General features: G+C 42.0%; 1 protein-coding gene across 1 annotated transcript in view; it reads right to left on the bottom strand.

Annotated features, from left to right (window-relative positions):
• Positions 1 to 1,202: 1,202 nt before the first annotated feature.
• The window catches only part of grin2da (glutamate receptor, ionotropic, N-methyl D-aspartate 2D, a), a 162,268-nt gene continuing 146,107 nt past the window's right edge, over positions 1,203 to 17,363 (bottom strand). Inside the window, exons 17-19 of the mRNA XM_080864011.1 lie at positions 16,886 to 16,947; positions 15,415 to 15,585; positions 1,203 to 9,347 (exon numbers count right to left, since the gene is read on the bottom strand). Coding sequence (XP_080720137.1) covers positions 6,180 to 9,347; positions 15,415 to 15,585; positions 16,886 to 16,947 — 3,401 coding nt within the window. The 3' untranslated portion in view covers positions 1,203 to 6,179. The remainder of the gene's footprint in view (positions 9,348 to 15,414; positions 15,586 to 16,885; positions 16,948 to 17,363) is intronic.

Raw genomic sequence — 17,363 nt, 5'->3', positions numbered from 1 at the left:
GATTTTTCCATATCTGCTGTGCTCCTAAAACAGGCAATGCTCTGTGGTGGCCTATTGTCGGCAGAAATGACAACTGCCTCTATCTTGTCCTGCAGAGAGTCACTTCTCCGCTTCCTTCTACATCTCTCTTTAGTCATCTCTATCAGCGTTGGTGTCTTCAACTGGCACTTCCCTTGTTTTCTTCATTGCCTAGTTCTGTCACTTGTTCTCTAACTGATTTACTTTATCTTTGCCTTTTCTCCCCCTCTTTTCCATCATTTCTGTTGCATTTAGCAGGGAAACATCATTGGCCTTCTTGGATTTTTGCCCTATTATCATTTCCTTGCTTAGCTCTACATGCGTTAAACTAGCCACCACATTGTTCATTACTTATGTCTGAGAGATCAATTTTCAATTCAGTTTCATCCATCCATTCGCTTCCGCTTATCCATTTCAGGGTCACGGGGGGTGCTGGAGCCTATCCCAGCTGTCATAGGGCGAGAGGCGGGGTTACACCCTGGACAGGTCGCCAGTCTGTCGCAGGGCCAACACACAGAGACAGACAACCATTCGCACTCTCATTCACTCCCGCATTCACACCTATGGGTGATTTAGATTTTCCAATTAACCTATCCCCACAATTCAGTTTCAGTCCAGCATTAACCAAGGTGTTGGGTTACAGTCACTCTGTCTGCAGAAGATACACCAAGAAACTGCTGTGCATTTCACTAGCATCATGTATCTCTTATGCAGAGTTCTACCATGCTGACCTCTTACATGTAAAATTCAAACAAACACACATGTCACATGACAGGCTAGTTAGCCTTCCTAGTTTATCTCAAACAACTCACGCACACACAAAAATCCACCTGAATCTAACAAATCATTCCTCAGATTTAACCTACCTTTATGATTTTTTTAAACATGTTGTCAGGGTAGAAATTCACCATGGTAGACTAACATATTTTCCCACCACTTTTATCATTTCGTTACTAAAATGACTTAAATGATACTAAAAATCGTGTTGTTTCTTTCCTCACCTGGCTAAGAACAAGTCTTTTCCCTTACATGTTCTGGGGCAAGCATCAGCCAAGATCCTCGAATGTCAAGAAAAAATAAAGCTGAAAATAAAATCAGACCATTGCTTCAGTTCTTTATTAAAATCATTTTATTTTTGTCTTGCAGTACAGCACAGTATTGTCATTATCCCCACTGGTGGTAGATGTGGCTGAAGCAGAGGGATGGCAACATCTAACCACATCTGTGCGTGTGTGTGGTGTGTGTCTGTGTTTGTGTGTGTACACATGTCTTTGCGTGTGTGTGAGGTGCTGACAATAAAGTGCAGCACCACCAGCCATCAACCCATACAGTCACTCAAAACAGCAGTATTATTACAAGGCCTTGAGACATTGTTCAGAGGCATACAGGCAGAAATTGTGGACATCCTCCCACTGCAGGCTAAAACTGGGCTTGCCAGGGCTCAGGAACAATAAGTGCAATAAATGTTAGAAGCTTTAAATACACTTAAACACACTTTGGAATATGAATATATCAGTGTCCATAGAGGAATACTATACATTGAATGCATCTTAAACATGTAAAAGTATAAGATGTTCTACATTTGGAGCCTTTACTTTCTTGTTGGCAAAAAGTGGCGATATCGTTTATGTTGTCTGAAAATATGATGATCAAAGTAAAGCCCTGGTTCGACCATTTTTGGCCTTAGTGGAAACCACACTAGCAGATTTGGCTCTGCCCCTGACATGTGTCGTATTAGCTTCCCCAGTTTTGTAAAATTAAGAAAGAAACTTTGTGTTTGTTGTGTGTAACTATTTTTTTCCTTTTTTTGTTTGTTTTGTTTTATAGCACAGCAGCTTGGCAGATACAACACACTATGTATGGATATCAAAGTCCTTATACAGTATTTACCATATAGGTTGGTTGGCAGGGGTAGCTGTGCATGGTTCGTATAGCAATACAGCTACTAAGAGATGCAAAAGAGCAAAGGAGAAAAAAAAGAAGCCTGTGCTGCTCGCTACATTGTTTTTTTTAAAGAGGTCACCTCACTCTACACTAAGGTATAAAGTCATGGGTCTGGAGAACTCAAAACAGGGTCAAGAATGTGACCCCCGCCTACACAAGTGAGAGTTGTGGTAAAAGCTGCTGTATCCATAAAAGGTTTAATTAGTCATTAATCTGTAGCCCAAACCAAAAATAAAGGCCCCTCTGGGTAATCAAACACATGCCACCACTGCTACAGTGACACGGTCGTAAGACACTCACGCACCCCTCCATGTTGTCACTTTGATGAACCCTTAAATGTTAGCTACAGTACATAGCTAATGGAGGTGGATGGTTGGTCTTAAGTGAGCAAAAACACAGTTACATACTGGTCTCTGTTTTCACTGGGCGCTAAGGAGCGGTGCAGGAGTTTCAAGACAAGGAGAGACGGACAAACGGACAAAAAAGACACACTCATTGAGATAATACCGTAAATTTAGTAGACAAACTTATATAACATAGATTTTAATCTTGAAATATAGTGTCATATATATATTTAGATATGCTTTTTTGATGAAATAAATATATCCACAGATACTCTTCTTCTTTTAAAAAACAGACCAGCTTTACAGCGGCAGACACGCACTGATGCAATGGATCGACATGAGGACAAAGAGGAAAGGGGAAAGAAGGAAAGGCCGGTGGCTCATTTTTCTAATGAAACACCCAAGCTTTGTATTCACACCGCTAGCAGCTGCTGTGTTACTGAGCTAGTACTTTAGTGTAGGAGTGTAGCAACAAGGCTTCTGCACTCAAATTAATGTTCTTATTCCTAGCATCAATAATACCAGTGCTATTTACACAACTGCACTGGCAAAACTGAACACCGAGTGCGAACATTTTCGAAAAAGTGACAGAGTCTAAAAAAGACATGCAGAAAGGGTAGTGGTGATACCAATCAACAGACATTTGACCAGTTGTCTGAGCTTCATATACAGTGTTAGAGTTTTGTGAACTAATTTTATTTTTTAACTGACTGGTTTTTGGTTTGTCATTCATCATTTAGGCACAAAAATCATTTGGCTTTTGGGAACAGATCATGGTTTGGATCAAAATATGCATGCATGATGACAAAGCTAACCCTGCAGGCTGAACAGTTACGCTAAAGCAGGGGTGTCCAACTCCAGTCTTCGAGAGCTACTGTCCTGCAGCTTTTAGATGCATCCCTGCTCCAACATAGCTGAATCAAATGGATGGATTACCTCTTCAGCCATCACATTTGGCAAAGGCCTGATAACAAGCCTTTCATTTGATTCAGGTGTGTCGGAACAAGGGTGTGTCTAAAAGCTGCAGGACAGGAATGGAGTTGGACACCCCTGTGCTAAAGAATAGCCAGGGCATTCAAGTATGATGCATTCAAAGAGTTCTGATCAAACGAGCTGGGAGTGAAAGCGTGCTCGCCAAACAAGATTAAAGTATTGAGTGTGATTTTTGGCAACAAACATGAATTGCTTGCGATGTGAATGCACAGAAACATATTACACTTCATGCTTTTCCAGCTTTCACTTCAGTTATGTTGTTGCTGCTGATTGTAATAAGTACTGAACTCTATAACTTGATGTAATACAGTCTCACGTTTGAAGAATGGAAATCTATAATCTGGTGTAAGGAACTTCCCTGTGGTCTGTGAAGATTATTAACACAAAGTAATTATATACTTTTTTTTATTATAATGAAGTGGAAATGAGAAACAATATCCCCAAATATTAAGATGCTAAACAACAATTTTATCTAACGCTACCCACCGCCACAAATATATATATATATATAATATATATATCTAGATTTTTAGTTAAAAGAAAGTCAGACAAACTCTACACAGCAAATTCATGTTAAAATATAAGTTCTTTTTTTGTTTTCTTCAGCTGAAGTAAATTATGGCTCAGATGCAGTTAGAGGCAAACGACATGAGCTGACCAGACGAATGGGAAAGCTGGCTCAGTCACCTTGACCAAATGAAAACACAAACAGCATTGTGCCGGCGGGTCTTGCCTATTTAATTGTACTCCGCTGATGTCCAGTGTCCTGATGCTGAATTCTAATGTTGATGGTTCTAACAGACTACTCTTGCTAAGTGCTTGACATCGGAGTGTAACTGCTGGTGTCAGCTCGGTAATGGATTAAAAAGCTATAGCTCTTGGTTACACATTTACAAGGTGAGAAATACTTAAAAACAAACAAAAAAAACAATATCACAGGAGGTTCTACTGTGTCTTCTATACACTCAAACCCAACACTTTCTCAAACCCTGCTATCATAACAACACAGCCATAATCTCTTTGACATCAAAACGGCACTCGTACAAGGTCTAATTTTGCTCCAATAGAATCCTTGCCTGACCGTCCTGTCCACACATGTTGACTAAAACTTCATAATTTACACAAAACATATGGCAGGAGCAATTAGCATAAGGCTATAAGTATTTATTTCCCTGCATCTTTGCCTAACAATCCGTGTAGCCCCATGTAAAGTATTAGACTGATCCATCATGCCACGCAAAACCTGGATTGCTAAGTTTAACACAAGCAAACAAAAATCAAGTAATTTCTAACCCATAACCCATTGCAGCTTCGCTTTTTCAGTAGCTTACCTTACCAGGTTAGTACAGCGTTGTTTATGTCAGCAGGAACTGAGCTCTGTCACTAAACTGTCAGAGATGCTACAATTTCCTTCTTAAAGTGTCTTAATTGTTGTTGCAGCACACTTGTTTAGAGGGTGACTTTACATTCAGTCGAATACAGGGAGGAAACAGACACTCCATTGTCGCAGTTAGGTAGTTGAGAGAATGTTTCATTTGCACCCAAGCTTGAGTAGTATGGCACAGTGCTTACATTGTATTTGATTTAATACGTGTCTTGATATATAGAACACCATCAATAACAACAACAACTACAACACAGAAGTAAAGGTTTTTTAAAGAATAAAGCTGTGACATGAACAGAGGGTGAACAAGATATTGCTCAAAACCAGGATTGGATGAAGTGACTTTTTAGGCTGCACATGTCATTGGATGTAGCTTTATGTGAGTGTGTGTGCGTCCGTGTATGTGTGTGTGTGTGAGTGTTAGCATGTGTGCATATTTTGGAGATGATGGAATACTCCGCAAGATAAAAGGAAACACAGCTGCTAACGTTGTACAGATTGATGTTGAGCTCTACTTAAGTTTGGCACTCAGCTTTTCATTAAGCCAGTAGAATATCAGTCACAGTTGACTTACCCTGTTGTCAAAAATACAAACACAGAAAAGCACAGACACACAGAATAATCACATCAAGGAGAAGAGCCAAGAGGGGAGGACGGGAGAGGAGATGACAGGAGAGATGACAAGGTAGACATGTGAATAAGGCGGGAAAGGAATTGGAAAACACATTGAAAGAATAGAACAAAACAATAAAAATAAAGGGGATAGAATACGTTGGGGAAAGGGGGCAGTGGTGTAAACTAAAGAAAAACAGCGGACACCGGAAAAGACAAGGTGGTTACCACCCTCCTCTTCTTCTAAGCAAGAAGGTATTGATCATACACAACAAAGGTGCCTCAAACGGGCGTCACAGTTCTGCGGGGGTGTAAACAGTTTGTTAAGGACAACGAAAAATAGGGAAATAAGGGATAAGCGATTTGTGTAAGAAAAAAAACAACACAAAAACAAAAAGCAAGAAAGTGTTCTGTTTTAAAGGCTTCTGAGAGCAGCAGGTATACAGTACTACAAAGTTCCTGAGCCCTCAGTAAGCATTAAGAATCCTATGAATACAAACTACTGCTCTGCTTCAACATCCAAAGCCCTTTACTTTCTAGAGCAAAGGATTCTCCTTCGTTTGTACCACTTTTGATGTTTGATTTGCTTTCGGTGTCTTGGTTAACTTACTTCAGAAGTTGTTACTGTGGTTGTAGTCTTTCACATACTGAGAGGAATAAAAGGAAGTAACAAGAGATTGCTCATGTTTTCCTTTGACCTACCCCATTGGGTTTGTTTGGCTTTCTGGTTTGTTTATTTGTGCAGAACTTTAGGAAAGGGCTCAGTGCGTATGCTGTACTGACTTGGCTTGGCAGCATGTTTGCTGCTGGGCAGATTCAAATCCAGTTCAACTGCTTTAGCCTCGAAGGGCTCTCTCTTATGACTTTTGATACCTTGTTGAACTTCAGACCTCACTCTCCACACTGGAGAAATGGGCAGAGCCCCTTCGGGAGCAAAGGCTCTTGGTTTTGAGGGGTAAATGAGGGGACTGAGGAAATCTCTGGGGCTGGGGTACAGAGCGCAATCTCTGGTACTGCAGTTTGGCACTTGCCGAAGCCATGGACGAGGCTTGGGGTGCCCCTGGTGTTGATGAGACCACAGAAGGAGAAGATACAGAAGAGGAAGGAGTAGGTGGAGGAACATGTATAGAAAGAGATGAGGAGGGTGGAGCTGGAAGGGCAGGGAGCGGAGGTGGCATGTTAGGGATAAGTGTTGGAGGAGGGGAAGCCTGTCTTCCTCGATCTCGATCCCTGTCTGTTCTCTGTGTGCGCTGCTGGATACTGAGGTTTGACTGGCTGCCAGATTTTGATGGATTCTGTGACCGATCGGGTTTGGACGAAGATGAAGAGTCATGTTTCGACTTCATGGGACCACTAAAGCTCTGGCAGTGGTGGTAAAGCTCTTCCTGGCTTCGTGAAGTTACGCGAGCCCATTTGGAGGAATGGGAGTGTGGGTGGTGTCTCGGGGAGTGACAGGAGGAACAAGCAGCGTGCCCTCTTCCCTTATCCTTTGATTTGCGCTTACTCCTCTTCTCATCCTGTATGTGGAGCTTGTCCACTGACCAGTATCGTCGAGGAGGTGGCGGCGTGAGAGGAGGTGGGGGCCAGTGCGAACCTGATCCCCACCCTCGCTCTCCTCCCCCACCTCCACCTCCCCCTGATCCCCAGCCACTCTCCGCTGTTCCCCACCTCTCTCCTCGCTCCAGGAACAGGTCATCTCTGCTGTTGATGCTGCCAGCTTTTTCCCGGGAAGGATAGGTACTGAAAAACCAACCTCCCCCTCCAATCCCTCCCACTGCTCTACCTTCGTGATCTTCCCAGTACCTCTCAAATTTCCCAAACTCCCCTGAAGAACCGTCATCATCAGAATATATCCCGACTACCTTATCACGTTCACGCTCATCATCAGACATTGTCCTTCCTCCTCCACGCCTCTTCACATGCTCTGTTTTCCTCCTGTCACGCTCCGAATCTTCTTCTTCATCATCCACTTCAGATTCCCACTCATGGAAGGACAGCCCCTCCTTGGAGTGCACCTCCACTCTTTCATTCCGTCCCAACAATGGCCTCCTCTCTCCTTCTACTCCTAGAGCATCCCTGTCTGAACTTTTACTCTTCCTCCTTTTAGAAGAGGCAGGCAACAAGGGCAGGAAGGCAGATGGAATGGCATCAGAGGATGGGTTGCCCCCTCCCCAGAACTTGACTGATGTAGAAGGCTTGCTGCTCGAGCTGTGATAGTGCTTGCTGTTTCTTCGCCGGTGGTGTCTTTCCTTTCCTCTGCTGTCTTCCCCATCATCCCTGGTTTTCTCTTCTCTTTCTTTTCGCTCATCTTCACCTGGGATGTTCCATCCGTAACTTCTCACTGAGCTCTCACTTTTTTTCCGAAAGGACTCTCGCCTCAGTGCTGGGTAAGATGGGAAGTCTGGTGTTCCTGATTTGAGTTCCTCTCTTTTTTCAGGATCCCCTCCTTCCTGCTCTGACCTTTTCCGGTCTCTCTTCCTCATCTTATCATCTTTCTTCCTCTTTTTCTTTGCTTTGCGCCGCTTTCGCTCCCTTTCTCTCTCTCTCTCCTCCCTCTTCTTTTTCTTTCGACCTTTCTTCCTTCTCTTTTTTTCACGCTCCCTCTCTTTGTGGTGTCTCTTCTCCTCTCTACCCACTCCTCCTTCTCCTCGGCTTGTTGCTCCACTTCTCCCTCGGTCTCTGTCACCCCATGATGCCCACCACTCCTGTAACTGGGCCAGTTGGCTGCCAGTCCTCTCTCTACCATAATCTCTTTGGGGCCGTGGTTTGCGTGGTGGTACTGGTGGAGGTGGCGGGCTGCACGGCAGTGAGCGCGATGACATTCGGCGTGATCGAATTTTCTTCCTCCCAAGAAGGAGGCTGGACTCCTCTGTAAGGAGATCTGAGTCATATTCATCATCTACGATAAAATCCCGATCACCTGCTCGATACCGAAAACTAAGCGAGGAGTTGTAGGAGCTGTCACTTGAGCAAGAAGAAGGTGAGTTTGAACGAGAAAGTGACACTGAGGATGAAGAAGAGGATGTGGATGATGTGGAAGAAGAGGAAGAAGACGAGGCACTGGAACAAGACGAGTAGAAATGGCATGGGGACGAGGGAGTGGTAGGGGTGTGTGTTGGAGAAGAAAGAGGGGCAGGAAGAGGTGGAGGTGGAGGGGGACGACGTCCTCTTCTTCCACCTCCATCACTTGCTCCATATCGCCCACCTCCTCGCCTCCCCAGAGGGAGGATGTTCTCATACAGGGGACCTCCTGAGCCTTTTCTTCTTGTCTGAGCTAAGCTGCCTCGTCGCCAGAAGGGAGGCCTTCGTGGAGAAGATGGGATTGGTGGAGGAGGCTTGGAGATTAGGTGCCCCGGGCCTTGTTGGGAGCCTTTAGGAGGTAGCCTTGGCATACCTGAGGCCTTGGGGCCTCGAGAATTGGCTTTGGGAGTCTGCTGGGGGCCCCCTGCCTGTTGGTCCGAGTTAGATCCTAGCCCCTCTGGATCAATAGGACCATAGTAACGCTTATATTCATCTAGCCCTGTGTCACCTACTCCCACTGCTCCACCTGCAACTCCTCCTTGCAGGCTCCAGTGCTGCCCAAGGTTTTGTTGATACTGCTGCTGGGCCTGTAGTTCAGTGATCCCACCAGCTATCCCTCCAACACCAACGCCTCCAGAACTGCCTGTGCTCACAACCTTTTCTGGCTTTGGCCTGTTCCAGCGATCAACCACAGCCAGTCTGCGGTCATGTCGAGGCAAGAAAGTGGAGCAAGGCATGGGGCCCTCTAGTAAGGGACTAGTTGAGGGACCAAGAGCCATTGCTGAGTGTCCAGCAGTTGGCGGAGACCCAGGCAACATAGTGGTATAGGTCTGCCCTGGTTGCTGTTGGTGGTGCTTCTGCGGTTGTTGCTGCTGCACCATGGCAATGGCAGTTGTGTTGTTTACTGTGGCTGTAACAAGGTGTTGTTGGGGTGCACTAGGCATGTTGGTCACGGTGTGGTACTGGGGCAAAGAGCTTTTGCTCCCTCCCGGTGTTGTCTCATCCTCAAACTGGCAGCAACTGTACATCCCCTGGGTGGAGAGATAACAGAGAGATTGTAATTAGACCAGCAGGCTGTCAAGTATGATAAGAAAGAACTGTGTGTCTATGTGTCAGAGACAGAGAGACACAGAGAGCCTGACATCCCCAATTTTGAAAAGGAAACCCACAGAGCAGCTTTGATCTGATATCTTTACAAACCATGTGAAAGCTATCCACAGAAGACTGTGTATGGATGAAATACAGTACAGCAGGACCATGAGTTCAACCTTTACTAGCATTCTAAAAATCAAGATCCATTCTTCAACCCATTTTCAACTGACACTAAACAATGTGTTTTTGTACATTCGACAAGTGTGAGAGACACATTTTTATAAACACACTTCTGTTGATGGTAAATGTATCGTTACAGACCATAAAAATAGAATAATAGTGTTAATGAGATACTGCATAGTGTTATAAAGAAAGTCTCTTTCAGGCAGCTGCTACAGATACCTCACAGAGCATGAGTTAAAATTGCCTGCATTGTAACTTTTTACCAGAATATTATTCAGACTGAGAACACAGACTCCGTAGCTTAGCAGGTTCAAAACAAATGGATTCTATTCTGTAAATAACTAATTTTCCTTTCTCTCAGAATGGTGGGAATTTGCTGTAGGTGGTTTCCAACTACCTATTGTTTTCTGCGCGGTCATATCTCATCTGAAGAGAGTAGTCAAAGAGTACTGCCCATTAAATATTAATGAGTTTTGGGGAAAAAAACAAACACAACTTTGGACTGAGTTTACCAGGCTTCTGGGATTGTCAATTTTCCCACTATGAAACCAAACAAAGCTTTCAGCAAACAAAGTGTCACTCAGTTGGAACAGGACTATGTTTTCTCCAAAAGCACTGTGAAAATCAATTGAAGAGAGCGCTATGTGCAAGTAGTATCCAGCTTCTGGAGAGGAGTCAAAACAAAGGGGAGAGCAGAAGCAACAAAAACTATTTTGTCACTGAGCAATAAAACAAATGGTGACTGAAGCTTCATTTAACTGAACCGCTCTTCTTTCCAGCTGCCAGTTTGGTTACTTAACTGAAACTAAACACAAGCTTCATGTGTTCACACTGCTTATTTTCCCAATGCACAAATTAAGATTAAAATATTTTCTTTGATCTTAACTAGAGGAGATTTCAGTGGCAACAAAAACAATTCTGCTTCTAAAACTTTGTGTAGATTTCAATTTTTCTGCCATGTTATTGTAAAAAAAACTGTCCAGAAAACAAAAAAGAAAGATTTTTTTGTACTTATACTTATACTTAAACATGGATATAAAATTAAATCTTGATATTTTTTTCTCATATTAAATATTTTGGACTACCTTCCATTCTGGCTAGAAAATATCAGGACAGAAAGGCTCACTTTCAAATGTACTGCTGTTGTTATTTTCTGTCATTTGAGCAGAAAAAAAAGAATAAAGATTGTTCTTACTTGGTTTTAATGAACTACTCCAAACTGGAGAGAGCACTTTAAAATCACCAGTCAAGTATTTTCCATCTCTTCAGCAACCTTTCAGCAAAACTTATGAATAACACATGACACGGGTGAGTCAGACTGATGGGTAAATTATTGGCGCATCATAACATTTTTAAACATTTTAAAACTTTTGCAATTCTAAATCCCAAACAGGAGTAATCAATTCTAACTTTGTCTTAGGTGAGCAACTCCATCTCTGCTGTGTCTGGATGCTCTTTCTCTCCTGCCTTTGTGTTGTTACAGCTTACTGTAGACAGATGGTAATCCATTAGCACTACTAAATAGCTATGTAAATCAAAGAAAGAAAGGAAAAAAAAAACAACTCCATTATTCCTCACATGTGAGAATGATTTATATGATCTACCAATATCTGCCAGATCTCAATGATAAAATGTGTGGAACTTCCTGTGAATCTCCGCTCCTCACCCGAACCCAGATCTGATGGAGGGACTGTAATAATGGCCCTTCTGGACCCATGAATCAGCAAACCTAGTGGCAGAAGTGCTATCGCAGTCCCCAGAGCATGGGGCGCAGTACACTGTGAAATTGAAACTTGGGAGTCTCTGACTGGGTTAAAGCAGGCCAGCTGCAAAGACTTTGCAGCAAGCATTGGATATAGCACAGGAGGTAGAAGCTAACTGGGCCTTCTACATCTAAGTGATATTTTTATTCTTAAGGTCTAGAGATCTAGAGACTAGAGTTTTCTAAAATCCTGAAACGTTCTGAATGTATGAAGGACGGTTAACGTGCACTCCAAAGGATCTGACAGCAAGCCCAACAGGGAATACGTGCATGGATATCAAAGATTGCAAAGAACACAATAGATTTTCACCAAGATGGTAAAAACAGATATAAGTGCATACAGAAAATCACACTTGGTTCTTGTATCATTACACACAGAACCAACAGATGCACTTGTACACACATATTACCTGACATAGCTAACAGAGTAACAGAGAGAATAAAAATGTCAGGAATCACTTAAAACAGATACGGAAGCATCTTTACCCTTCCATATCCCCAGTACAAATTCCATGTAATATATGACTGTGTCTATGTGAGACAATTATCTGCTGAATTCAGTAAGCAGTTGGATCATTATGTGTCATGCCTCCTAAATGATCACTCCAGGCAGTACACTTAACCACAGTTAATGTGTGTGTGGTACGTGCACATTAAAGGAACAGTCTTTTCCCTCTAGTTTATAAAAAAACATTTAATCTAAAGTATTTCTTTCTGCCAGATTATACTCCTTTATTACTGGGGTCCCCTTAAGCTTAGCTCAACTGCTAGCTATCTGCACACTTACTTTGGCTGGTGGATGGAGACGAAGAAGAAAATAGTTCCTACAAAATCTGCAACAAGAAGATTTGTGGGTGTTTTTGTGTCTGAGTCATGACTTCTGGAAAGAAACAGTGCTGCTGAGTTTTTCCTTTCATTATTATTTTTTTCTGGTACCACAAGGCCGGGGCTTTTTAGTTCCATTATACTAAACACAAAGGAGACATCTCGCATCAGCAGATCTCACCAAAATCAGGCAAATCACTAAAACAGTCCACATGGATACATTTCACTATATCAAAGCGTAAAAAAGCTAAACATTGAATTTACTTAGGTTAAATTCCTTAAAGTCAGGTGTGCATAATCAGTGCAATGCAATGATCAAATCTCGACCTTCCTTTTATGACGCTTTCCAAATAAGTTCTATTCTGTTGTATCACAGACCTACAAATCTACATTTGCGTCACTAAATCTATTGTAGAAGAATGCGTACTATACAGTGGAAAAGCAATACTTAGTAGACTCAGACTCTAGTGGCACTTGAGTAGTCTACTCATACAGTATGATGGATCCCAAATGTCAGAAATAAACACCCCAGTGTTCCCATCTGTGTAAATTAGCCATTTCTGCTGCATTGTGTCACAGGAGGAGCTAATAAATCAATCTTTTGTTTTCCTTCCAACATGGTGGTATTACAGTTACAGCCACAGGTACACATCAGGCATCACAGCATCTTCTGACAAATAAAAATATCTCTGCAGTGCTCGATGAAGCCTGCTTCACACTTCAACAGTCTCACCCTCCCCTCCACCTCACCTCTGTCATTCCTCCTCCTATCTGTCCCTGTGTTTTCTTTTCCTCCTCCACCTCCTTCCGGCATCCCCGTCCAACTCCTGTTATGCTCCACTACCTCCACCATCCAAACCTCCAGCTGTCTCCTCAGCCAACTCTTTTCTTATCTCAAAGTTCCCCTCCCTTACCTTTCCACTTCTCCTCACTTCCTCCCTCCCACTACACCATCCATCCCCTTTTCATCCCTTTTGATACCTCCTGTTTACTCCCAGTTCTCATCTTTCTAGTCATTTCTTCTCTCATCACTTTCTTCTTTCTTCTGTTTTTCACTGCAACATATGCACAAAGTATTTCCATGACCCCAAGCTGAACTTGCAAAAACTGTACTGGCAGTAAAAGAAAATAGACGTGCAACAGCTAAGTGATCACTCTGCCCTGGACCTTTGGGTTAACCCTGGAACAATGCCAAGGATAAAGATTGCTGATGTTCCCGTTTTTGGCTGTCTGCTCTTGTCCCTGCTGAGTGCAAGAAAAAAAGTCCTGATATTGGTATCCAATTCTGCACAGTCCACATCTTGATTGTGTCTGAAAACAGTCTATTAACCTTCTATCTCTTTTGAGTGAACCTCAAGGCTGTAAGCACTGATGGATATTCATTGTGTTGTTTGTGCCAAAAAAAAAAAAAAAAGAACAGTAGATTAGCAAATATGTCTTCACCTTTGAGTCTGTCACAACATAAGGCCTGCAGAAATCATTTACCAGTTCTCCTTGAGCACACTTTTGTGAATTTTTAACAAATTGCACTGATTAGTTCTCCCTTCTCATGTGAGAGTGCACAAATCAGTGAGATCAGCTGCTTCACTGTGGCTCAAAATGAATGAAAACATTCATGTGCTTATTTCTCACTTCTTACTGGTACTTTTGAGCATTTTCTTTACATCTGGCAGGGATAAACTATACTTATCCAAACCATCGTTAGGCATCTTTGGTTTTAAATTCATGCATATTATTTCAAAGTAGCAAAAGAGTGAGCAAGTCCTTCACTGAAATCTTTTCATCTGGCATCGACTCCAAAGCAAAAATAAGTAGTCAGTCTGAGCATATGAAAAACACATGGTTTACCACAATATATTCTGGTACGTCCTGCACTGCAGTGTGGAACATTTTCATCAGTCTCCTAAAAAGTCTCCTAAAAGTTAAGCTGAATCCAGGTAATTACAGTTGAAAAAACATTACTGACAGCACAAAGGGGGGCGGGTCCTAAAAAACTATTCCCAACTTTGAGATGAGTGAGAGTGACCAATTAGGAAAAGTTCAACAGTGAATAACTATCAGTGCAACAAGCAAATCGTTCCCTGAGTGAAGAAAGATTTAATCCTGCTGTGTGAAAGTCTTGAGCCAACCCTTAGTATGCTAGACTTTCAATATTGGCTGCCTTTTCACTCATTAAGGATTTTATCTTCTTCTTTTTTGCTTTATTCACTTAACACTAAACCATTTAAACAAAAAAGCACATCATTCAAACATGAGCCAGTGTTATGTTTAGCATAAAATAGTATTATTGTACCAAGAAGTTGATTTGTAAAGAACTATCAGCTGAAACTTGGCGTATCATGTGCTGTATGTTCTTTGAGACTGTTGATCTAGACAAATAGAAGACAAAAGACGTAACAGGCCTAAACTGAATCTGTTATTTTCTCAAGAAATAATCCAGCTAACACTGACACGGGACCTAAGGATGTATAACAGTGAGTGTCTACAGGCATCTGTAAAACACAGTGACTGGCTCTGTCATGGTTTGGAGCTTCATTTCAGTCAGTGGTTTTGGATCTTGTCAGTGAATCCAAAAAAGTACCATTAGATATCTATCCACCATGCAACAGTATCTGGAAACCCTCAGATTGACAACAGCTTCATTTGAAAGCATGACAATGATTCCAAACACACTTCCAATGATTCATACTTGGATAGAAAAGCACACAATGGAACACCATTGGTCACAGTTTGGTCTCTCCAGAACTCAGACCTCAAAATTAATATTAAAACAGTGTGGGGTCATCTTAACAGAGAAAGGGGGGAAAAAGCTTGCTTAAGGGTTCAGGCTGTGTTGAAAAACGAGGGTAATCATAAATACTGATTTTCAGTGGTTAGGCTACAAAAACTGTTTTTGACTTGTATACTACATTATCAGTTATGTTTGCATAAATTGCTGCACTTATTTCCATTAAGGGGTGACTCAAGACTTCTGCACAGTACTGTGTTATTTTGCATAGTGTATCAATCAAACTTTACTTAATGCTCTGTATTGGGCATGTAAGGTACACATCTGTCAATTAATGATAAGTATTCATTGAAATTACACAATAACTAGTATCTTTAGAGAAAATATCCCGACTATGTTCTATTACTTCTACATAATTTCTATGATTTTACATTTAAATATCCAAGAGTTTTTATGTGCCTGATAGCAGTTTGATTACTATTGTTGTTGAATGAGTCTTCCCTCTTACCCTGCTGAGAGCCAGGAGAAAGTCCATCCCGCCCGATCGCTTAACACAGTGCCGTAGTTTCCAATACACCAGATGCTCCCAGGCAAACACCAAGAGGCTGAGGCCCATTGCCACCAGCAGCATATAAAAGACCCCCGCCATGTTGTCAATGTCCAGTTTACTGCTCATCACCTGACAGACAAGGAGAGAAAGGGGAAAGGTTATGGGAGGACAGGAAAGTGTATTTATTACCAACAAGAACCAAAAATACTGACAACAGCCAGTGCTACCCCTCAGTCTCCTGGTAGACTCGCCTATAGTGTTGGTTTCAAAATCCTACAGTACGTCAACTTGTTTTCAAGTTATTCACAAAATCTTTAAAAAACCTCGATCTCTGATCTTGACCTTGAAGTTGAAGTCACTGAGATTCAAACTCACCAGAGGTTTTTAGAGATTATATGCTATCAATTGGAAAATCCCTAAATGCAGCATTCTTGAGTTATTGCATTTATACGATCTTTTTGAAAACTTGACCTCTGACCTTTGGGTTTAGGTCACTGTGATTCAAACTTGTTCAAGCTTTTTAGCAGATACACCTATCCTATCAATTTGACACTCCTCCGTTGCCTCATTCCCGAATGTCCATGCTGTCCGCCCGGTAGGGTGACAACAATATCTCATCTGAGGGCTAAAAAGTTCTACAAATCTGCCCATCAAAAGATAAACACAACATGGTTTTATTCTTAATGTCTTAGGGTCAAACTTCCCACACTGAGTTCTGCTTTCTCATTATGAGGCATGAAAGAAAGCCATGCAGACCCTGTACCACCTGGAGGAAATACGAGTGATGGGCTATATCTAGAGGCGGGCTCAGCATGTGGCACGAAATAGGGGTAAACTGAGGGAACATAATGTGGTCCCACTACCACACACTGATTGGGATAAGAATAGGAACATTTTGGGGCATGTTAGGGAAAAAATCCCATATAAATGATCTCAACCCTTGTAAAACAAAGAGGAGCAGTGGAGACATTTTTTCTTTCCACATCAACACAATGTTCGCTCACTAACTGAACCACTTTCCTGTCCTGTTTCCCCAAATTAAATTCAAGTTGAAGCCATTTTGACAGTGCACATTTATGTGCATGTGAACATAATCAGAACAGAAGCAAACTAAAGATTGCAGAAGCACTGAAAGCAGAGCATGGCGACTATATTGAAATGACTATTTTTGAATAAGGTAAGGTTCCTGCTTTTTTAGGAGGTCACATCTAGTAGTTATGAGAGATTGAGTTAGTCCTGTGATTTTAGCCATTTTTGTCATACATACTTTTCTGCCAAGAGGAATAAATAAACAACAATAAATAAATAAACACCAGTGATTCCCTGGTTTGGTGTTTGATGAAGAGGACTGACGCGAAGCTCATTTTGAAATAGCTGAAGAGGATATATATTCATCAGGTTAATGGAGAAAAGTTGTAAAACATCATACCTCAATCTTATCATTGTGGCAGATGCCCGACAACCAGAGACGCTCCAACATATCAATCTCATCTGGAAGAGAAAGGGTAAGGGGAGAAAAAGAAGATTAAAATGAAGGGAATGTGGGGAAAAGACAAGAAAAATAAGAGGTTTAAGGTTCAGTGAAGAGTGCCATACAGCAGGGACGAAAACGGGGAAAGGGGAAGTGAGGAAGATAGTAGAAAGGGGAAGAATCATGAGAGAAGGAAAAAGACAATTAGGAAGAAGGATTTAAAAAGAAGAGTGTAAAATGGAAAGTAAGAGAAAAAAATATATAGAGAGGATTACCACCCCTTTGTTATGAGAGCAAGGTGTTTGATCCCCCAAGGGAAGAAAGAGGCAAGAGAAGGAAAGCTGAAGAGGCGAAGAGACAGGAGATGAGAGGAATGGAGGAGTGTATTGTTACAACTAAAATATAGAGTTAGGAGATGATGAAATATAGCGTGGAA

The sequence above is a fragment of the Rhamphochromis sp. 'chilingali' genome, assembly GCF_963969265.1.
Source record: "Rhamphochromis sp. 'chilingali' genome assembly, chromosome: 17".
Lineage (NCBI taxonomy): Eukaryota > Metazoa > Chordata > Actinopteri > Cichliformes > Cichlidae > Rhamphochromis > Rhamphochromis sp. 'chilingali'.
This window is presented reverse-complemented; position numbering and strand designations above follow the sequence as displayed.